General features: G+C 39.6%; 1 protein-coding gene across 4 annotated transcripts in view; it reads left to right on the top strand.

The window, feature by feature from the left end:
* Positions 1 to 24,454, top strand: part of LOC131237419 (uncharacterized) — a 148,432-nt gene that overhangs the window by 7,340 nt on the left and 116,638 nt on the right. For 2 of the 4 annotated variants that reach the window (XM_058235164.1, XM_058235165.1), the window contains exons 2-3: positions 1,339 to 1,489; positions 11,678 to 11,775. In XM_058235164.1, the coding sequence (XP_058091147.1) occupies positions 1,339 to 1,489; positions 11,678 to 11,775 (249 nt within the window). The remainder of the gene's footprint in view (positions 1 to 1,338; positions 1,490 to 11,677; positions 11,776 to 24,454) is intronic. The other 2 variants (XM_058235166.1, XM_058235167.1) reach the window with 2 other exon arrangements.

Here is a 24,454-nt window from a genome sequence, read left to right as displayed (position 1 = left end):
AAATATTGGTATCGCGTCACGTATTGCACCATTGGGATACGGATACTTATTGGTTATCGCTTGGGATATGTCGGTTGTATCGCTGTTGTTGGAACATGGGGAGACATGAGAAATTGGTCGAATTTTTTAATGAAACTTCAGTGATTGTTAAAAAAGACATCAATACACACAAATCTAAACATTACAAAAAATAAGTGCACATAATAGGTTTTCTTTTTATGGGGTCCTAATTTATGTGCTATCTAATTGAATTGATGCAAGTATATTCAAAGTCTATTCATATAATTTATAAATGTAAGAAGACGTGTGGAAACACAAGTAATACATTCAAAAGCAAAAGAAGAATCACGAAATCATGTTACATGTTTGATTTTATGTTTGGACACAAAGATTGCAACTGATTTGCTAGAAATTGGAAAAATTTGATTTTTTTCAATTTTCTGCAACTCAGCCCTTCTCCAAATCTCGAAATCGCAGCTCCCAATCCATGAATCTTGCAAAACATGAAAAATAATGGATTTGTAATAATTCGACACTGATTTAACATGATTTACAGAAAAAAAAAGAGATCAAAAATTGAAAATGCTTACTGGATCGAACATGTGGGATATATCCCACTACTTGTGCGTTTTGTATTGCACAGGTGGGATACAAGATATATCGTGGGATATATCAGCCAATATAGTTGATACTTAAAATATTGGTTGCCTGTTATAAATTTGATACTCCAGATTCATGGGAGGGGTTGTATGCTACCGGTGAACCACAGTTTGTGGTTGACCACCATGCCAATTGTTGCTTTCCCACTACATATCCTATGCTGACTCCACTAGATACCATCCAAATTTGGTGAATACAGTAGTTTGGAAGGCGTGGTTTTCTCCTACTTGCAAGTCCCAACTGATTAAATCCTGCACCATTTGGCATTTGATCTGGATTTGTACAGAGTCCTGTCTCTGGTGCTGTAGGCAAGTCTTTATTCATCCCCAAAATCACACTTAATTTTCCATAGCCATCCCTGTAGAACGTCATTTGGGCATCTTTACCCCTTTTGAGAGCTCATTGATTCATTGCCACTATTTAATGGACATTTTGTCAGTGATTAATCTTCAGCAACATTTCTGAGGACCTTCTATTTATGGGTGTTTCTAGTTGCGAACTTTATGTCATTTTTTATAGTGTCAGATTTTCCTATTCTTAATGTATGTGAAAGAAGGTATATGGAATTATGGTTGTTGTTTATATTCTTAAGCTTATCTATCTTTCCTCGAGTTGAAACCACCTTACTGTGGAGCTTTGGTACCTTTTGATTATGAATGTTAATGTCACTTATTGCAGTTCCATCTGACTCAAGATATTCAGATGTTGAGATGAGGTCAAATGAGATGCTAATATCTTCTGAAATCACAAGCTCTTCACTTGAGAAGCATACATGGTGCAAAATATCACGGACTCAGGACACAAATTCAGCTATTGTTCATAACATGAGGTCTGCTATCCATTTGTTCTAATTTGTTTTCTTTGGTTGTTCAATCTAGTGTTTCGCATCTCCAAAATTTGAAGTTTTTTGCTTTAATTGCAAAAAATATTTTTAGTTGTTGACAATGAGCTCTTTCGCTGTCAGTTTCTCCTTTTTAAGGGATCAAAGAAGATGCCAAAAAACTGAATGACATATTACCTGACTAGAAGGCCAGAGCCACACCATCAATTAGACCATAAACTGGACATGGAAAGTAATCATGTGCCCCTTCTCTATTATTTAAGCTATGTGATGAAATAAGCTTCCTATTAATTTGAGAGGCACTGATGATAGACTGGATCCATAATCTCAAAGTTCTGTTTGAAGATTTTGGCAACATGTGTAGGCACATAGCTGGGGCTGACAGTGCGTTTGATCAGTCCGTCTACTTAATGGGTTCTGGATTTGGTTTGTCCATAAATGAGACTTGTTAAGTAAATAGGTCTACTTATGGTTAATCTCAACACAACCAGACCCAACCGGCTTGGAATATAAATAGTAATAAAAAGCTTTAATCCCCAAACTCTCAAGTAGTGGTAATGGGCCTGAAAATGAGGCCTGCTAAGTGAACAGGTTGAATTGAGTGAAGGCTTGGGCTGGATAATTTGTTTTGGCTGGGCTTTAATTATAGAATTGGTTAATAAATGGATTGGACTCGTGTCTTGGTTCGTTGGTTGTTGGTCCAGCTCGGGTTTGACTTCTTGTCCCATTTAGTGAATGTGTGAAGCCTGACCTGACCCAAACCTAGCCCGGCGCATACCCAACCCGCACTGAACCCATCCCTTTGCTACCCCTACTAGTAGCTGACTGTATACCACCGAGCCATGCACATTAAGAATGTGACTCTCAATCAACAGATTCCTAGCATGTAAGAAAGGCAGGGAGTGTGATCCCATTACAATATCAATTTTCACAATATGCCTATAGTACTGTAGGATTGTAATACTGTTCGTTGTGAAACAACCCATTTTATTGAAGTAGTCCTAGATGCACCCTACTACAACCGTGATGATTTGTACTAAACATCTGTAGGTATTTTTCTTAATCGAAATCTCAGAAAACTGCAAACCATCTGCTGAAGGGTAGAATTTAATGTGTAATTCTTTGTTCCATTTGCTTTTGCATAAATGTCATAAGGCGTTATAGTGATTCTCACCTTGTGTTAGGTCATTCTGATTTTTTGTGGAAACTAAAAGCTGTTCTTTCTGTCTAGATGGTATTGGAAAACTCCTTGCTACCTTTGAGTGTTCTTGCTTTTGTAAGATCATCACTCTTATCCCTTGACTTTTGGTGGTGGAAACTCACCTTGTTTAATTAATTTGCAGTTTTGGCTCATCATAACGTGCAGTTTGGCACTTACATTATCATGATAGAGGTCCAAATGCAATGGGATGTTGATTCCAAACATTGATGGGAAAATTGGCCAAATAACTACGCACTCGATAGTGGTGTAAGCTGTCAACTAGACCCAATAGTGATAAACAAAGGTAGGTGGAAACCTATGTATAACCTTGAAAGGAACTAGATGAATGGATGCATGAGTGGTCAAATACCAATGTTTAAGGACGATTAGAATACTCACCAACTAGATTTTTTGAAATTTAATTTTTAAAAGTTTTAAAAGAGTGAATCAAATTTATGTTTCATGGAAATGCAAAAGGGAAGGAACAGGGCACCTATTTTCCCTTGGCCTTATGCAAGGAGCATGTCCTACTAGTTTTCTTGAAAATTAATGAAGCTTCCTTGATTTTGACAAATTCAAATGTAACTTAAGAAATCAAGATTAATGAGATGAATGAAGAGGATAGGTGTGTCTAGCCTAAGAGGAATACTTTTTAGAGCCTTGGTCCCACAGCTTGAGATGTATCTATCCTTTATGTTAACGAACTGCATCTTGATATTAGGTCTTATTTATGTGTTTAGTCTTATTTCTTAACGTTTATGGGTACTTTCACGTGTTTTTTTGGTTTTTATCAGTTAAATATAAGAGAGAGAGGGGGTGACATTTTTACCCTATTCTCTATTCTTCTCATTCTCTTCTCTAGTCTACAACACTTTTTCTTCCTCTTTCCTCTTCTTTTCTCTTCTATATTAATCTACATGATATCAGAGAGTATTTACTCATAATCTAATCCATCTTATGCTTTTCTATCTCACAAACTCTTCTCTTTGTTTTTTCTTCTGTCCTTCCTATCTTTGTTGTACTGAGAGTTCTTTAAGAAACTTAGTTTTTTTTTTTTTTCCTTTTCTTTTTTCTGTCAGGCTTGTGTAACTAATGGTCCACGTGTGAGAGGGTGAATGCCATGTTTGTGATCATCACCTCTTTTGTTTTTGGTTGGAATGTGTGGGCTGGTTGTTCTCGTTGTATGCTATATTCATGATCACTACCTCGTGTTCAGTTGGAACGTGTGGGCGTGTGGGTTGATTGTTCTTGTTAAGTGTGGTGTGTACATTGTGTGAAGCGTGCAAGTGGGATGTTTTCCTATAGTGAAAGGTCAACCCATGTGCTTGTGAGCATTGTGATATTCATCTTAACTCTTTATTCTAATGGAGGTGAAGTATGATCCAAAATCTAGATTTATAAATCCATCAGGTTTTATAGGGATCCAAATAATCTCTAGAAAATTAAATGGAGCAAATTATTTCCAATGGTCTCAATCTATTTAAGTGTTTTTAATGACCAAAGGCGAATTAAAATATTTAACCATGGAGAAGCCGGATGAGAGTGATAGCATGTATGATCCGTGGATCCAGGAGAATGCTCAGATTATGACATGGCTGCGGAAAAGTATGAAAACATCTGTAAGTGTGAATGTAATATTTTTGGATATTGCAAAGGAAGTTTGGGATGTATTATGAGAGATGTATTAGTTTGACAAAAAATCTCTCGTACATACCAATTGTTTGAAGAGATTTTCTCATTCCAACAAGTCTTTGGGGGAATATTATTCAGAACTTAACAAAATATGTGAGAAACTAAATGTGTGTCAACCTCTCACTAGTGATATGGAAAAACAATGTTAACGGTGTGTGGAGTTTCCCGTGGCTAAGTTCTTATTTGGTTTAAAACTTGAAAATGAGGCAGTACGTGCACAAATCTTGGGTGGCAGGGATGTGTTATCTCTGAATGAAGCATATGCTCACTTCCAATGTATATCATTTGGTTCTACAAGTGTAGTCAATGATAGCTCTGCTTTAGCGTCATTTACTGGACGTGGCAGCGGTTTTGGTCATGGTGGCAGAGGTAATCAAGGTGGTCATGGTGAATAGAGGAGATCGTGGATGTAGGAAGTGCCCCCATTGTGGGCTTACTAATCATTCTGTTGAGAAGTGTTGGGTTCTCCACGGGATGCCAGCCTGGGCTAATCAGACATCTTATACTGCAGAGAGGATTGGGCCTCATTCTATGAGTTTTACCTCTACAACTCAACAACCACGTATATTTGGAGAGACGAGTATGCTTACCGAAGATGAATATTCCATGTTATTGAAGAATCAACCTGTATCTGTTGTTACTCCCACTCTTATAGCCACGTTCGTGAACTTAGGTATGAAATGTTTTGGGTATAACTATCCAAGTCCTCTACTCTATGAGTCATTGATTCTGGGGCATTTGACCATATTACAGGTGCGTTCAATGCTTTTTCCTCAATGGATGGTGTTGACAAACCAAAATGTGTGGAACGAGTATTGTTAATCCAAATTCTTCTCCCTCATTGTCATTTGTTCTTTATGTCCCTAAAATTTCTTTAAGCGATATGTCTATTAGTAAACTCACCAAATCTCTTAAATGCTTTGTGATCTTCTATCCTTCATATTGTGTTTTTTAGGATCTAAAGACAAAGAAGAAAATTGGTGTAGGACATGAACATGTGATGGGTTGTACTATCTTGACTGTGAAGTAGTTGGCATAGTGGCACAAAATAGCATCTCTCCTTCCCAGTGGCACTACCGTTCTGGTTATCTATCCTTAGAGACTCTCAAAAGTGTTATTCCTTGTTGTCAGTGTCGGTTTAAGAGTATGAAGTGTGTGAGTTGAGGAAACTTTATCGAGTCGCTTTTCCACCACGTGTGGAAAAGTGTAGCTTAGTTCCTTTTCTTTGATCCATTTAGATGCATGTGTTCACCACCCCAAGGATAGGGTTGTGATGTAGTAATAATCTCGGTAAGACTGAGGTCGAATCCACAGGGACTGAACATTGTATGTATTCTGAAAGTAACTAGAACTAGAACTAGAAGAAGATGTAATCTAAATCAGAGAATGTAGGAGAATAATGATGAATTATTAAACTAAAACTTGTAAAATTCAAAGGTGGGAAACTAGGGTGCCAAGGATCCACTTGTAGCAATCAGGGAGATCTATGCTTGATTCAAGAACACAACTAGAATCAGAGTCCTATCTTCATCCAGTTGGAAAATATTTCATTAAAAACCAATCTAAACTTCCTTTGATCTAGTTTTCAATAGAAGATAATTACGAGAATTAGAATTGATTCTATCATGAAACCATGCCCATGAGACAAAACAAACAACAAAATTTAGCCAATCCACAACCAATCTAAAAGAATTATGAACGTTAGGAAAGTTTCTATCATCCAAACATGTCCATGAGACGATGGTGAACAACAGGGCTTCCTAACTTCACAATCATAATAATGAAAAGGACATGCTCAGAGCTATTGCAGATCCATTGTAATTTAAGTCACAACAAACCATTAACAACTAAAAACATTCCTTGTAATCAAACTAGAATCAAAATCAGTTCAACTTAAGCATGAATCAAAGGCATAAAGAAAAGTCTCCCATCACACTACAAGCTTCACCTCTTAGCCCTAGCTAAGAGGTTTAGCTGATCACGGACATGATCAAACTAAAATCTAAAGGAAAGAAGAAAAAGAACAATGAAGAAGAAGAAAAAACCGGAACCGTCCACAGTCGGCTGCTTCTCTCTCTCTCTCTCTCTCTCTCTCTCTCTCTCTCTCTCGTGCTCTTTACCTCACGTCCAGATCTCCCGTCCAAGGATTGCTTTCACGTTCCATTCTCTCTCTCTTTTATAGCCCTAAGGAGGTCGGTTGGCTAGAGTTTACGCACCAGGTGGTGGGGCTTACGCAGCAACAGCGAAACCCGTTTGCGCAGCGACAGCTCGGAACAACCATGTTTGGAACGAGTTTTGGGACGACTGATCGTCCCAAACTCCATTCTATCTTCATGGATGGGGTCGTGGCTGGCCTGGGCTCCACTTGGACGGTCCAGATTGTCGAAACGATCGATGATCGTGGACCACAACAAACCAGAATTTCCAGTTTTCCGGACGCAAGCCATGCGCATGGGAGCTGCGCTGGACTCTCGGTGGGGCCCATGATTGAAGTCATCAGAGAAATCCACCCCGTCCATTGGTTTCCTCTAGAAAAACCGGTTAGGAAGGGGTGGTTTTGGTCGAGTTTTGGTGCGGCCCATTGTATCAAATCTTCCCACTGTTCATCCTGCTTTTGACGGTGATCTTCGTGTGTACATGTGCATGGGAGCAGAAAGACTCCATGGCTAGGGTTGTGGCCACCTCCTGGATCGAATGGTTGGTCTCGATCGTCGAAATGATGGACGATGGTGGCCCACTAGGAATCACAGCGGACGGTCGTCCGCTCGTTGCGTGAAAGGAGAGATGGGAGTCGGGTCAGCTGACTTTGACCAAAAGTCCTGGTCCGGTGTGGTGCGGCCATGCACCTGCTGTGCACACGCATCACGTGTGTGGGTCCCATAGTGATGTTTTTGATAAATCTACTCCGTTCATCCTCTCCTCCATCCAATTTAAGGGGTTGAGACCAAAATTGAAGCATATCCAGATATTAGGTGGGCCCCAAATAAGTAATTTAGTGGCTGATCTGCCTGTTGGGATGTTTCAACAAAGATCCAAGGGCTGAATTTCGACGTGTACGGTTAATTTAGGGTCCTTAGGCCAGATATAAAGTTTCGAGCCAAACGGATGGTGGGAACCCGGTGATCTTGCGTTCAGGATGACTTTCAGGCCTCTTTATCGTTGATCACTTGATTTTCTCAGATCTTCGGTGTGTGAATTCTTCAATCTTGGTCCTCTAAGATTCGTCCCTTGCCTTGGTGATTCTTGAGCATCAAATCCATGCCTTTAGCATCCTTTTCAGTCTAAGCTCTTAAATTCACTTTGCAACACAAACACGATTAAAACAGCACGTTTAAGCATTATCATATACATAAAACCAGGTAATAACTGGGGTCTAATATGCAATATTTGACCCTCAACAGCGTGAGGACTGATTAGAGCCTCTAGTGGGTTAGGGTATAAGTATTTTATTACATTTGTTGATGATTGTTTAAAAATGACTTGGCTTTATTTAATGAAAGACATCTTAATTGTTCTTCGTTTCTAAGGCCCTTTTTATGGAAGTACAAAATCAGTTTAATTCCAAAGTGTCTGTGTTTTGTTCAGATAATGCTAGGGAGTACATGTCCAAGTCTTTTAACTTGTATTTCTCTAAGAATGGTATCTTACATCAAACATTATGTGCAAAGGCTCCACAACAAGGTAGTGTTGTAGAACGGAAAAATCGTCACTTGCTTGATGTGACACGTGCTTTATTAATTCATATGAATGTTCCCAAAAGTTTTTGGAGTGATGCAATTCCAACAACATGCTTTCTGATAAATCGAATATCCTCAACTGTTTTAATTGGTAAATCGCCTCATGGGGGTTTATTTTTAGATTCCATTGTTTTCTTTGGTTCCCTAGGTTTTTGGATGTGTATGCTTTGTTCATCAGTTGTAGTCGCGCTATGATAAATTAGATCTGAGAGCAATTAAATGTATTTTTCTTGGGTCCTTAAGAACACAATGGGGTTATAGATGTGTGCATGGATATGAACTTTTTGAGTCCTCTCCATTCTTCTAAAAAACGTATAAATCTCTTGACTTGCCTATTTTGTTGGATAAGACACTATTCAATCACTTCCTTCCATTGGTTTGTCCTTTCTTGCAGTACCTCCTCTTAAAGTCTACTCATGATTTAAGAATGCGATCAATCATAATGTGCCATCCACCATCATTTCTTTCAAGTCTATTGATCTAGTGTCTCTTCCTATATTTTTTGAATCATGAGATGTATCTATTGCTTTGAGGAAAGGTAAATGTTTGTGTACTCACCATCCCATCTCCAAATATGTTTCCTTTCAGTGTTATCTTCCACTTTTTGTATATTTCCTCTTCTCATTCTGTTCCTAAGGCGTAGCAAGAAGCCTTGTTACGTAAGTGGCGGAAGTAGGCAATGGAAGACAAAATGGCTGCCCTTTATCGGAACAACACTTAGGAGCTAACCAGTCTTCCTGATGGTAAACGTATTGCTGGTTGCCTGTAGGTGCATACCATTAAATTTCAGCCTGATGGTACAGTTGAACAATTGAAGGCCCGCTTGGTCGAAGAGGGATATACTCAGACACTCGGCTATGATTATACTAAAACTTTTTCTCCAGATGCCAAGCTGTATTCTATTCATGTTATCCTTTTAGTGGCTATCAATCATGGTTGGCCACTCTTCCAGCTTGACGTCAAAATACCTTTCTTTATGGTGGTCTCAATAAGAGGTCTATATGGTGCAACCACTAAGGTTCGGGGGAGTCAGCTAAGGTATATAAAATGAGAAAAGCAATTTATGGGTTGAAGGAGTCACAACATGCTTGGTTTGATAAGTTTAGTAAGATCGTATTGAACTATGGTTTTGTTTGAAGTCATGCTGATCATTCTGTTTTCGTGCGAAGAGGCACCCCATGTCTGATTGTGCTAGTTGTATATGTTAATGATATTGTGGTTATAAGGAGTAATAGTAGAGAGATTGAGGAACTTAAGAAGTATCTTCATACACTTTTTAACAAAAGATCTGGGTCATCTGTGATATTTTCTTAGTATTGAAGTTGCTAGATCAAATGAAAGAATTTATGTTTCAATGAAAATATGTTTTGGATTACAGGCCTTCTTACTACCAAGCTGGTTGATAAACGAATGGATCTGAATCATATTGGTGATCAATGAGATATGGTTGAAGATCCAGGAAGGTATAGAAGATTGGTCGGAAAGCTTATATATTTGATTATCACCTGGCTGGATATATCATATGCTGTGAGTGTGGTGAGCCAATTTATGAGCTCTCCATAGATTTCTCAAAGGGATGCAGTTGTTTGGAATCTGTAGTATCTCAAGAGAGCTTCAGGCCAGGGAATTTTGTACACAAGGATAACCATCTTTAAGTTATAGGGTATTCTAATGTAGATTGGGCATGCTCTCTAATTGAGAGGTGATCTATTACCAGGTACTACACGTTTATGGGATGAAGTATGTGGAAAAGTAAAAAAGTAGAGTGTTATAGCCCAATCAAGTGCTGACGTAGAATATAGGGCGGTGGTTCATACCACGTGTGAGCTTGTGTGGATCAAGAAGTTGTTGTAAGAAATGGGTTTTGCAGTGAACCTTCCAATGTTGTTATTTTATGATAATCAAACAAACTCCCATATTGTGAACAATCTAGTCTATCATGAGAGAACCAAGCATATTGAAGTCGATTGCCACTTTATAAGCGAGAAGGTTTTTAGTGGAGAAATCTCAATGCAATATGTTTGGTTCGAGATCAACTTGCTGATGTGTTTGCTGAGGCTCTCAATTGTAGTCACTCTACTCGCATCTATTTCAAGCTTGGCATCGACGACATCTATGCTCCAACTTGAGGGGAAATGTTAACGAACATGTGTGTGGGCCATGACCATATGGCCTACCTAGTCTTGCTGTTCAGTCTTTTTTATGTATTTAGTCTTAATTCTTAGTGTTTTTGGGGTGCTTTTGGTATTTTTTGAATTTTTATCACTCAAATATAAGAGAGATGGGGGCACTTTTACCCTGTTATCTACTCTTCTCATTCTCTTCTCTACAAGACTACAACACTCAAATATGAGTGAGAGATGGGGGACGCTTGATTGAGTTAGATTAGGGCCTAATTAGTTGACCTTCTATAGGTCATGCGCACAGACAACATTTTTGTTAAACACATGTTAAAACACAGAGTCATACACTATGGTGTTTTACACTTTTCCTATTTTCTTGATATTCATTTTTTCAATTTTTTATGCAAGCAAAAAAATTCAGCCAATACAAGCATGTCTCATCCAATGCCGGTCTACATCTTTGATAGACTGACCGATACTGTTTTCAATACCTTGGCTGTATCTGAGTGTTGAGCGATACATCATGCTCTATATGAACTTATATTGCTTGTTATTCTCTTCTTTAGGAAATGGGTTTTTAATCATGCTCCCATCCCCTTATTGTTTGACAATCAAGCTGCCATCAATATGGTGCCTATCTCATCTTCCATGAAAGAACAAAGCACAGTTAAGTTGACTGCTACTTTGCGAGAGAGGATCTGGCCTCAAAATTGTTGACTATGCCCTTTGTTTGTTTGGATAATCAGTTTGCTGGCATTGTCACCAAGGCGACTGATCGTTCTGCTGTGCATGATACTTTCAACAAGCTGGGCCACGTGTCATATTTATGCTTCAGCTTGAGAGTTGAGGAGGAGTGTAGAGAATGTGGTTGGAGTATTTTCATATTATATGATTCCAGAATCCCCTTTATATTCTAAATGTCTTCTAGATATTGTTGATTTTGTAATCTAGTAGATTTAGGAGGATTCAAGAATCCCCCAATACATTCTAGATCTTGCAATGTAATCTTGTAGGTTTACGAGATTTCAAATCCTCCAAGAAATTCTAGAAATCTCCTTGATAGACTTAATAAGTCTATAAATACCACTAACATGTACCCATTCTAATAAAGCAATACACTTTTTCTTCTCCTCATCCCTTCTCTCTTTTCTTTTTTCTGCCAACAGTTCCCATGTATTTAAACAGGTTGTTATGCATACTGCATGCATTTTCTTATCCTATTATGAACTATCCACTCCTTAGCATTGATGAATTTTAATCTTCTGATGAATCAGATCGTGAGGCAATTAATAACGTGCTTATTATAATGCATGCTCATTTTTTCCCCTGTGATAACTTATGCTCATCTAAGCCTGTAAGTTGCTTAATTTTTTTGTCCCTTGTAGAAGATTAATATGTTTGTTGTTTGTCCTTACTGTTATAGTTCAAATACAATAATGGTTGATGAACTTGTTCTTGGGAAAGAAGAATCTACAGCCATCAAGTGTGGAAGTGAAATTATTCCAGGGCCAGATCAAAAAGGTCAGCACACTTGCTCAATTATATTAGCCTAGAGGTAATGATGGTGACACGTTTTCGTTGGTTGGGTTGATATGGCATTATTTCTTTGATCAGGTTAATGAAACTTCCAGCTACACTGCACTTGGATATTCTGAGGTAGTGGCTTTGCTGGAGTGATTTCTGCATAGAAAAAAGATAAAAAAAAGATAGCCCTCTCTTTTTTCTTCTCCCTGATGAAACTAGTCAAATTGTTATTTCGGGCCAGTTTGACGGGAAACTGATTAGCCTGTTCAATTCAGAACTCGCTTTCTGGGCTCTATTCAAATGCGGAGTTTTTCTCAAAACATTTCTTTTGTAAACATGGTTTGAGAGCACCTTCTAACACAATCCTAGGCATGTGGTCCATTGTGTTAGCCTCAACTTCTTTTTGTAACTCTAAATGCATTCTTGAGCATGTGCTCCATCCTGTTAACTTTGACTTCTTTTTGTACAAATTTCTTACGTGACATTTGTTGAAACCATCCTGATTTAATGTTTCCTACACCTAAATTTTGCCAAACTTGGTGTTTGGTATCTGTTTATCGTTGGATAATCATTATGGTAGGTTAAATGATCAATCTTTCTTTGTCTTCAAACTCAATAGTTGATAAACATAAGTTTGTATCTGTACTGCAAAGAATATAATATAATTTATAAGATGGCCATAAGACCATCTGTGCTTTATGGGAATGGGAAAGAATGTTGAGTAGTTAAGGAACAACATGTTCCTAGGATGAGTATAGCTGAAATGAGGATGTTGAGATGGGTGAGTGGAATGGCAAGGAAGGATTGAATTAGAAATGAATGCTTTTGACAGAATTTAGGAGTAGCACCAATAGGTAATAAGATGAGAGACTGTAGACTTACGGTTTGGTCATGTGCAATGAGACCAACAATTGCGCCAGTTAGAAGTGAGTTGGTACAAGCTGAAGGCTCTAAAAGGGCAAGGAGAAGGCCCAAAAGGATGTGGGTGGCGGTAGTAGGAAAAGACTTGATGACCTATGGTCTAAATGAAGTTATGGCCCTTGATAGAGTGGAATAGCGGAAAATGACTCATACAGCTAGGCCCAATTAGTTGGGATAATGCTTAGATGACGACGACGACGATGATGTTCCATTGTGATTGTTCTTCATGTTTTTGGAGCTAGGTCTTATTCATAATGAATGTTTTCTTTTCTTTGGCAACGAACATATGTGACCTGATGAATATTGTTGGGAAGATATTGATGCAAGACCAATGCGCGAACCAAATAACATGTGACTCAAGTAGCCGAATTAAGATATATAACAAAAAGACACAAACATCGCTATAATCATCACAAATATAATGAAAATCAAAAGAACATCAGGCATAATCCTAGCCTAAGCTACCAATATCGTAACAGAAGATCATTAAATAAAAAGAAACTAGGATCTAATAGATGTAGGGACATCCAATTAGCATAGGTTGTAGTCTATTTCAAAGCAAAAGACCTAAGACAACTTAGGGCCTGTTTGGATTCACGTATTGTATCATATTAAGGGTCGATTTTTACAATATACCGTGTTTGGATAGGAGCTAGCGTCCAAACGTACACATGCGCGCGAATACAATAAAGTACCAAAAATTACCAAAGGCGATAGAGTAAAAGAAGACGTCACTGCATCGTGCAGTGCAACGTCTTTAATGCGCTGTATTTTCGCGTGCATGGACGCGGATTCGGCACTACCCCGCTGTACCGGCCTCAGCACAGTTAGCGGCTCTAAGAGGTCCACCTTGATGTATGAATTTTTATCCATACTGTCCATCCATTTTTTTCATTTATTTTAAGAGATATTTCCAAACAATAATTAGATCCAACGGTCAAGTGGACCACACCAGATGAAGCAGTAGTGACGATGATGCCCACCATCGAAACCTTCCTAGGGCCCACCGTGATGTTTATCTTCCATCCCACCTGTTCATAAAGTCACATATACCGTGATGCAAGGAAAACACAAATATCATCTTGATCCAAAACTTGTGGCCCCCAAGAAGTTTCAACGGTAAACGTTTAATCACCACTGTGTGGTCCACTTGAGCCTTGGATCTTCCTCATTTCTATACATAAAATCTCAAATAGTATGGAAAAATGTGTGGACAGTGTGGATGAAACCCATACATCATGGTGGCCCCTCAGAGTCCATTATTGTGTTGATCTCGGGATAAGTGGGAGCAGTACCTAATCCGCATCCATTTATTACCATTTGTGGTGAGTGGGAACTCATCCACTAAGGGCCTGTTTGGCTAGTGGTATTAAGTTGTATTAAATGGGATTGCATTACTAATCCCACCTTAAGATTGGGAATGGCATGTTTGGAAGGAGTGTGAGATGGGATTAAAATTAATTTTATAGGCTTTGGAAAATGAGCCTTGTGTTGGAAAGTGTGAGATAGGATTTCCAAATCCTATGATGATGAATTTCCAAGTGTAATTTGAAAGAAAATCCTGAGATTTACTTTTAATTGCATACATTCCAAACATGGTATTGGAAAACATGGGATACACCCAATCCAGGGACAATACCTTACACATGCATTTATTGTTACTTTTACAATTCCATCCACCTTAATCCCACCTAATGTAGTTGGCCAAACGGGCCCTAAAATTGTACGGCACATTCTAGATATGCCATATCCCCACCACCAGAAAAACTTTAACAATCGTAACTGTCCAATAAGTGGTGACTGAATGGACGGTTAACACGGCCATCTATCCAAACTCAACAAATGGGCCACCACCTTCTTGAAATACATGCAGACTCCTCACACGTGGCATTCATCTACGGCCCCGAGACCACCCAAGATGTGGGGCACGTTGTGGGTGGAGCATATCACTAAAATACGCTGATCAAGCAATTCTACCTAGTCCTTATACGTCGTTTCCAAACATTAATTTGTACAAGAAATTGTATACTTGCCCGAACAATACCTCCTATCCAAACATTGGTTAATGGCACCTTGATTAGGATGGATTCTGAAAATGGTCAAACGTATACATGAACAGTAGCAGAATACAATACAATACAACCTTATACACGAATCCAAACAGGCCCTTGGGGTAAAATTAGGGTTTGGGTAATTTAGGAAAGTAAGAAAGTTAGGGATTTTAGGTTTAAGGTTAGGGTTTCGGGGATGGAAGAAAAGGGTTTTGATATAATGATGATGGAAAACCAAAAGTGGCAAGGTGGGATTCACACGTGTGGCCGTACTATCACACGTGTGGCGTGGGGTGGATGGGTTAAGGTCGGTTAGGGTTTGGATTGCGAATGGGTATGAGAAAGTTGGGTTTGGGAGAAGACAAAGATATGGGATGGGAGAATGAAGAACCTTAAGAAAATACCTGGATGGGAGAGAAGAGATGACAGTGTGGGATAGATGGAGATTTGCACCTCCGGGGATGAAGATTAGCCTCGGATCAATCTCCCTTCCAAATCACATGGACGTATCTTTAAATCCCTTGAAGATGGAAGAAGAAAGCAAAAACTTTTCTATGTATATATTTTTTATCACAAAAACCTAATGGGAGAGTGGCGATGCAGACATTAATGGTGCGCCCTTTAGAGTGTACCAGATGAGGAGGCGTCACCGACAGAGTACCGGAGTGGAGGAGTTGATGCGGATGGACGCTGGGTCCATCGGACTCATTTTCTAACTCGCTACAACTACAGGAGTGGCACGACCGCACCCTGATCACAGATTCATGGGTCGGATTTCACACCTACCACACGGGTGTTTTAGTTTTAGACATTTTGTTTTGTTCGTTTTCCTTGTTTCAGGAGCTTTATTGCACTTTCTTTATTTTTTCGTTTATTTTTTTATTTTTCTTGTTTTCAGGGGCTTTAGTGTACTTTTACTTTTTGCATGCTATATATATATATATATATATATATATATATATATATATATTGTGAGAAACTCTATTTCAATTATTATTGAATGAATAGAAATTCGTATTTTTTTCTTCCTTTTTAATCAAGAGATTAGGGTTTCAGGATTGACCCTTGGGTGTTGAGGATTCCACCTCGATTTTAGGTTTTCTTCTTTTTAGATCTTCGAGGTGCAGGAAAAGGTAAGAATCATTCTCATTTTCTTTTGATGACAAAGGACCTATACTTTCTTCATCTCGAACCCTTCATTCTTCACCCATTTCGTACCTCTCTGAATATCCCCCTTTTAGTTTAAACGGAAGAGGGATGGTTAGTCAGTAGAATAAGATCCAAACTTGACCATGGATTGACTTATGCTAGATCTGGGATATCCTCATATCCTCATGTCCTCCCTTTTTACTGTTTACTTGATTTTATGCTAAGGGGCATGATTATGACAGAATAACCTCATCTTTGTGTTGAGATTTACCTAATCCCTTTGATTGGAAACGGTTAGTTGATTAATATATTTATTTGAATATTCTAACCTGATTATACATGCATCTATGATTAGGTCATCACATGTCCCTGCATCAGCAATGCATGCATATGTTAGGTGAAGGACTTTCCTAACTCTGAAGGACGTTGTGGGTTAGCCATGAGGATCAAATATATAGGGGCTTGGGGTCTAAGACCTAAAACAATTTCAAACGGGCTCATTCCTGTGGACTTGTTCACTGAAGAATTATAAGTGAACATTGCTGTGGGAAGAACAATGTCCCAGGTCTTGTGGTGGTCTCCAACCAGACATATCAATAAGTTCCCTATGCTACGGTTCAATATCTCTGTTTGACCATCTGACTGGGGATGATATGCTGAAAAAAACTAGAGCCTCGTACCCAAAAGATGCCAGAGAGTCTTCCAAAAATAACTAGTGAACCTAGTATCCTGACGCGCAAACTGCTGAGCGATATTATCTCTCAAGATTCGTAAATGTTGATCCATTCTCTTAGTTAGGCCCTCCATAGCCTTAACAAATTGATCAGAGTCGATAGTGTAATGGAGACTGAATCCATGACCAGTGTATGTGGGCATACACCAGGAATGACAAGTGAATAGTCCTAAATCTATGTGTGAGAAGGGGTAAAAACAATGATACCAATGCAATGCAACTACCCTATATGGCTTAGATTTATATGGGGACTCAACAAAACTTACGAAAAAGGGCAAATTAAACTTAATAAAATATGTCTCCTTCGTAGAGTTGGTATGCGGGTGTAGGGGGCGGCCCGCCCCTGCCCGGTGCTCAGTGCGGAGCGCTTGAAAGTTCTACAATTTTTTTGATTTGGGCGAAGGGGTTCTTTAGAAATTTTCATCAAAAAGAGGGATTGTCGATAAACTTACCTACGCTAAAATCTAGTCTCTAATACCAAAAACTGATGCAGGGACATGCGATGACCTAATCCTCGATGCATGTATAATCAAGTTTTTTAAAGTATATGTAATGGAATGGGCGAAGGCTTTTTAAAGTCATAGGTAGTTTTTCTTTTTTCCTTTTTGTAAATTGTATTCTTTTAGGCTTTGGCCTCTTTATTATAAAATTGTTGCCTTTCAGAAAAAAGATGTCTATTCCTGCCCAAACTCATAAAAGGCTCTTAGATGATTAAGACAAAGGTGTTGGATTGGACTGGGACCTTAAAATCCTTAAATAGCAAAAACGAAGCTTACTAAAATAGTAAGTTTTGACTTAAAACCCAAATTTGACCCCTAAGAAGGTTGAAATTTGTGAAGTTGTTTGGGAGCCAAAGAACCTTGGATGATAAGCTAGGACGTGGAGCTCGTTGATAACTTTCCAACAATATATTATATGTGCAAAACAAACAACTGGTTGGAAAGTTATAGCTGTAGGAAGCTAGTGTGCATTTAAGCCCTTCTTGCCCTAGATCGAACTTTGTGGTCCAATTTCTTTTGATCTTAGTTGTCGATGGGGTTGCCGCAAACTATTCTACATAAATTTCTCATGCATGCAATATTTATGAGATGCAATGCTAAAAATAGTGTAATGGGACATCACTAGGGTTATGTTAGTCAACCAATGAGAATGTGGACCACTAAATTCTAATGGATAGGGTTGATATACTTGCTGAGGAATTTTGAGATGGATTAGAGCATGGAAAGGGCTCAAATCTCTTCCATAATATGCCAGATCCATAGATCCATCAATGGATCACACATAGTGGCACCGTTGGCACACTTTTGAGTCCACAAAAAAGGTAGTTTGGTGGCATTTACCTTAAGTTACGAGTTTTATATTATTTTTTGGGTGAATTATTTTTAGTAATCTTCCTTTATGTTAAGGTTGTAGGGCTGAGATTATAACATCTAGCCCTTAGTTTATGTTTGATGTACAACCCAGGTTTGTGCTAGGGCTTATCTTTTGCTTTCTCCATATAAAAACTCAATAAAGAATATTCGTTCTTAGCTTTTAGGACAATTTTTGCTCTTTCCATGTGTTGGGTGTCAACCCCTTTTTAGGGTTTTGAGCAAGTGCAAGTTTTGATAGGTGGGGTATGTGATTTAGGCCATCAAACTGGACCTTTGATTATTCTTTGGTTTTTCCTTGATTTATCTTTCTTTCAAGTTGAAGAATCTCTACTCTTGGATTGGATACGTTTTGGGGAGTGATTCGGTGCTTGGGTTTGACATGTCGTGTTGTTGACAAATCATTCGTTGGCTACACCATCAAGCCACTTCCTCCATAGATCACTCAAGATGTTTTCCTCCATAGATCACTCAAGACGTGTCCCTCATGATGAGTTGTGGGGTTGCATTAGTCATGCATGCAAGTACAATGAGATCCATTTAAGATGGATCATGTGATAACCTTGTACCTGTAGTACCATCTGTACGCTTTTCCGACAGTTTTCAATCGACTAGATTGACCACACACAATGCACACGTCAATAAACTGAACCCAGAGATCCCGAAAGCTACACCGTGTCGACCGCCTTGTCACCTCGATCGCGGAGGTACCACCCATGCATCCGTGTGGCGCTCCATTAGGGCGGTACAATGTGAAGAATATCGCATGTGTATGTGCCCGGATACCCTAGGTTTCTAGCCTTTTTCACATCTTTTTCATCATGCTTATGTCACTAAGATGACATCACCCATCTACCTCTTTCTATAAACTATTAAGATGCTAAGCAAGGTTATTAACCTTTAACCCATACTTAAGAACCTTAATCACTCACCTTTTTCAAAAGTCAAAAGAGATCATACCCCATTTTCCTTAATTTAAGGAGAAAGGGCCACATCACTTTTATTAACTTATTCTAATTTCAACCTTACACTAATTAATGAAGGTTAGGGTAATCAATCCCAACACCTTTTCTTGAAAGTCAAAGAAGGCCATACCTAAGCCCATACCCCATGTCTCCCCTTAACCATGGTGAAAGAACTAACTTTGGTTAGTTCTATACTACTAACCCTAATTTGTTATCTAACCCTTAAACCCCACCTGAATCTAGCCCTAACCTAGATTACAAGCTTAAACAAAAAAATTAATCTTAACCCTCTACTCTCACCTATTTATCCTAACCCTTGTCTCATTTCTCTCTCTTTTATCATACACCATTTGAGAGAGAGAGAGAGAGAGAGAGAGAGAGAGAGAGAGAGAGAGGAGTGGGCCATCCATCAATTGATCCTAACCATCCATCAAGGGGAGGAGCAAGAACCAAGCCATTCGTTCATAAGGTCAAGGTGAGTACACTCCCCCCCCCCCCCCATCTTCTTCTTTAGTTCATTTTCCATAGTGTTGATGATGGTGAAGATGACGTTGACGATGGTAAAGATGATGGTGATGATTAGGTGGGACCCACCAAATGTGGGCCCCCCGTGATTTAAAAAAAAAAAGTGATTAAAACCCTTCACAGGTCACACACTCATGGATTAAGGGAAAGACACAAAAGTCAACTTGATCCAAGGCTTGCGTGGGACCCACTGACTATGGGGTTCATAGGTGATCCAAACTGTTCATCCGGTCAAGCTCACTAAGTTGTTAACACCCCCCCCCCCCCCAACACACACACACACACACACACACACAACACACACAAATGTGTGTATGTATATAAATAAAGAGATTCAATATCACAACAACAACTGCCGTGCAACCCTGCATGCTGCTGTGCCCATAAGAGGCCCCCACCAAGATGTATATGTTAGATCCACATCGTCCATTCCATTTTGCTAGCTCATTTTAGGTGGGCCACCCTAAAAAAATCAAGCAGATCCAAATTTTAGGCGGGCCACACGCAAGAAAGAGTGGGGATTGATTGCTTACCGCTGAAAACTTCCAAGGGTCCATAATGTTTGTTCGCCCCCCCCCCCCCCCCCCCCAAAAAAAAAAGAAAAAAAAGAAAAAAAAGTGGGACTGAAGATGGTCCCAGCAGGTGGGACCCTGTTGCTCCAGTAGTAGCGTGCTATTGTACACTGCCTGGCTGCAACGTGGTTCCCACACTGTGGTGCCCACCCTGATGTATGTGTTCTATATCCACCTCGCCTAGCGGGTGGGGCCTTCCATGGCCCACCATGTTGTAAAGGTTTAATCCCAACCATACATTAGGTGGGCCACCTCAAAATGAAACAGATCTGACACTCACGTGGACCCCCTTCATTAATTAATGTAAGCTTGGAATTAGAATAAGTTGATAAAGGTGATGTGTCCCTTTCTCTTTAAATTAAGGAAAATGGGGTATGATCTCTTTTGACTTTTGAAAAAGACGAGTGGTTAAGGTTCTTACGTATTGGTTAAAGGTTAATAAGCCTTGTTTAGCATCTTAATGGCTTTTAAAAAAGTATCTTGGTGACGAAGCATCATGAAAAAGATGTGAAAAAGGCTAGAAACTTAAGTTATTTGCGTATATGCACATACAATATTCTTCGCGCGGTACCGCCCTAATGGAGCGTCGCACGGACGCATGGGTGGTACCTCCGCGATCGGGGTGATAGGGTGGTCACTTGGGCGTAGGTTTTAGGGTCTTAGGGTTAGGGTTATTCAGGTGTGTGTTGTGCGTGGTCAGTCTGGCTGACCGAAAACTGTCGAAAAAGTGTACGGATGGTATTATAGGTACTAAGGTATCACTACGTACCCCTCTTATAAAAATTTCATCCTCGAAATTTCCAAATGCAATCACATCACTTAACTCATAATATAGAAAGAAAACGTCAATATCATCATGCACATATACCTTACACTATACAATCACACATTAAACAAGTGATGGGGACATCACGCGCACACGCACGCCCCCTACGCACGTACGCAAGGAGGAGGGCCCCACCATCGATCTAGATCAATGACGACGTCCAGGGAGAGCCTCCTAGTTAGAGGACGGTGTTTTGGTTCGCTGGAGTGGACCCGATAGTCATGTGAATCCCACCATGGGTTCTCATGATCGTGGCTTACTATTCTAATTAATCTAGTACTTTAGGTTTTGTTTATTATTGTCATTACGAATATTATGGATGGTTTAGATTGCTTTGATTAGTTGTTATTTTTGATTACTTCGTTTCTAAGTAATAGGTTACGCAAATGGCATGAGTTTTGGGGTATAGGGTTTTATTATAAATAGGCATCCCTTGTAGTCTTGTTTTTTTTCCTTAATGAAAATTAATAAAATTGCTGTGTTTTTCTGCTCCTCTAAATTTCTGAGTTGTGGAGATTCAATTGGGTGCGAAATCCTCCCTTCCTCGAATGGTTGACTACCGTGTTGCAAAGCGACACCTATCCCGATTTGCTCCCACCTTCTTCCATCCATATTTCTCTTCTCAGACAATCATTTGCGCTTTAAATCCATCCTCTATTGCAGTTGTTTTTCTCTCTACAGCAGATTTCCAGAATTTGGCCCTGCAGGAGGGCTAGAACTTCGGTGGAGCACCACGCACAGACCGTGCATCGGATCGAGTTGAGATTTGGAGGTTTTGAAGTCCATCCCTGGCCGACCAGGGCCAATGTGGCCTTTTCTGAATAGTGGGCCCCATACACGTGCGGCCGGGATCACACGCACGTGTGTCTGGGCCATTGCTGTTGTCCACACGTGTGGTAGTTCTTTGGTTCGTCTCTCTCCTCTCTTTCACTCATCTTTCACCCAAAATCCCTAAACCTAACCCTAAATTACTCAAATCCTCAATTTTATGCCCTTTTTGCAACCTTAGGGTTTCCCGAATTGAAATTTCTGAATCCCTTGGATTGGGGGAATTATTTCTGTGCATGTGTGGATGAATTTAACCTCCTTTGATTCTTGTTTGGTCTATAATTTTGATTGATCCAGCCCTAACATTAGGGTTGAAAGTTGGGCGGGTTGAACTCGATTGACCCATGACCGACCCGACATTGGGTTGGGCTTGGGCAGGATGTTTCGAGTCCGATCTCAAGCTTGGGCTATACAAACACCAACCTGATAAAACTCGGGTCGGGCTCGGGTTGAGGTCTTTGGTTGCCTGACCCAACCCGAACCCGATCAATATATAAGTTACTTATAAATTATAATTGAGTGTGGATCGTATGTGTTGAAGACATAGGAAATTCCGGTGTTGTCGGGTCTCATTGGTCCACATCATTTCCGATGACTGAAGCTAACAAGAAATGCTGGATTTCTCTCTCCCAAATAGATTGTGTGCTACACAATACAACCTTTAAATGAGTAGTTGTCCTATATTTTAGCTTGTTTGTTTAGAACGAAGGAAGTTCTTTAGTATAAATAAGTACATATATAATTAATAAAATCATAGATATAAAAAATAAGACGTGCATTGGAATATAATAAACTAATGCAATCATTAAAATATTAGCATGTATCAACCCGACCAACCCGACCGAACCCGCTTGGGTTGGGCTTGGGTTGAGAATGGTTGGGTTGGGTTAGGGTTGAGGTACGAGAACCTTGGGTTGGGCTAGGGTTGAGCACCAACCCGACCCAACCCGCCCGACTTTCAGCCCTACCTAGCATGTGTAGGTCTGGATCCGCATAAGATTCCCCTTGATTGAATATTTGAACCCTAGCGTGATCTAAACCCTTGATTGAATGTTTGAACTTTTGTGTGGGATGTGGAATTTTGTGTAATTGTTTCTGAACTAGCGTGATCTAATGCTTGAAAAATCTTGCACATCATACTTGAATTTCATGTCCTGCATCAACAAGTAAGGGTATCGCTTGGGGATATTAGCCTCATGCTCTCAGGATGCTTCGTCCTCGTTATGATGCCCCCATTGCACCTTCACTAATGTGACAACCTTGGTCCGAAGGACCTGCTCCTTCCGGTCGAGAATGCAATTGGCTGAGAGGAATTCTCACTCAACATTCTTGAGTTGCTCTCTCTCTCTCTCTCTCTCTCTCAACAGTCTTGGGTCAGGTGAGAAGAAGAAGAGGAAACCTCTCTCTCACTCTCACAACATTCTTTGAGTTGGTTGGATTGAAGGAAAATCTCTCTCTTTCTACAGCCTTCAGTTTCTCTTTCTCAACATTCTTGAGTCAGGTGACAAAGATCTCTCTCTCAACATTCTTGAGTCTCTCTCTCTCTCTCTTTCCCTCTCAACATTCTTGAGTTGGGTGGGAAGAAGATCTTTGTGTATTTGTCTAGGGCTGAGTAAAGAAAGAGGGAAGAACGATTGGGACTCGTTGTTGTATTAGTCAATCGGCTATGGTAGCAACTAAAGAGGATGTCTAGGGCTGAGGAAAGAAAGAGGGAAGAACGATTGGGACCTGTTGTTGTATTAGTCAATCAGCTACAGTAGCAACTAAAAGAGGAAAAGTTCCCAGTAAATAGGAATTACAATTGGGCTATACGACTACTCTTAAGAGGCCTTTATGTGGATCCGGATCCTACATGTTATTAGTGACCAACCAGATTGGACTTAGTTCTGCCTTTGAGTTTTTGAGTTGGTTCAGACAGTCCTAGATGTCAACCCCCCATTGGTTGTTGTGGGGAAAGTATGAGTTGCTTTATATGCAGTAGGAAATCAATGAATAGTAATTGATTTTTGATCAACTAGGAAAATGGAAGCCATAAGGCCATAGAGTTTTCAGTTTGTCTGAATATGTGTAGTTTTCTGTAAGGAAGAAGGGAAGAAAGAGAGAAGATGAAGGAAAGAAGAGAGAAGAGAATGGGAGAGAATCAATTAGGGTTGGGTGTCCCCACTCCCTTCTCTTTGAGCGAACTGTTAAAAAAACTATACACGTGGAATAATGAAGGGTGGTGAGACTCCATGTGACTGGTGTTTGTGTGAGCGAACTGATAAAAAACGAAAAAGTACACATACTGAACGATGAAATGGTTGTGAGACTCCACTTAGTGATGGTTTTTGTGTGATCCCTAAACTATTTACATACTCTTTGATTACTTTTCTATTCCATTATTCCAGAGAAACTTCAGTTTTAGATTACTATCCCTTGCTCATCCAGGAAGACATTGAATTCCCCTTTCTCTTCATATGTTTAAAACAGTTTCCCGAATTTATGGTTTCAGTCATGTACTACAATTTCCTTTCCAGAAGCGACAAACTTCCAGACTCACCTCCCCTTCTATTGGGCTGTATCCTTGATATCTGTTTTAGGACATCAACTGGCTGTATTCCAGAAGGTTTAACTAAGAGATGCTTAGAGATCACAGAAACAATTATGTAGTTCATATCTTTACTTATCTACAACATTTTCAAGTGGTATTTAGTTGTGGACACATTAGGCCTGAAAATTTTGGTTGTCTGATTTGCC

Source organism: Magnolia sinica, chromosome 2 (assembly GCF_029962835.1).
Source record: "Magnolia sinica isolate HGM2019 chromosome 2, MsV1, whole genome shotgun sequence".
NCBI classification, from domain to species: Eukaryota; Viridiplantae; Streptophyta; class Magnoliopsida; order Magnoliales; family Magnoliaceae; genus Magnolia; species Magnolia sinica.
This window is presented reverse-complemented; position numbering and strand designations above follow the sequence as displayed.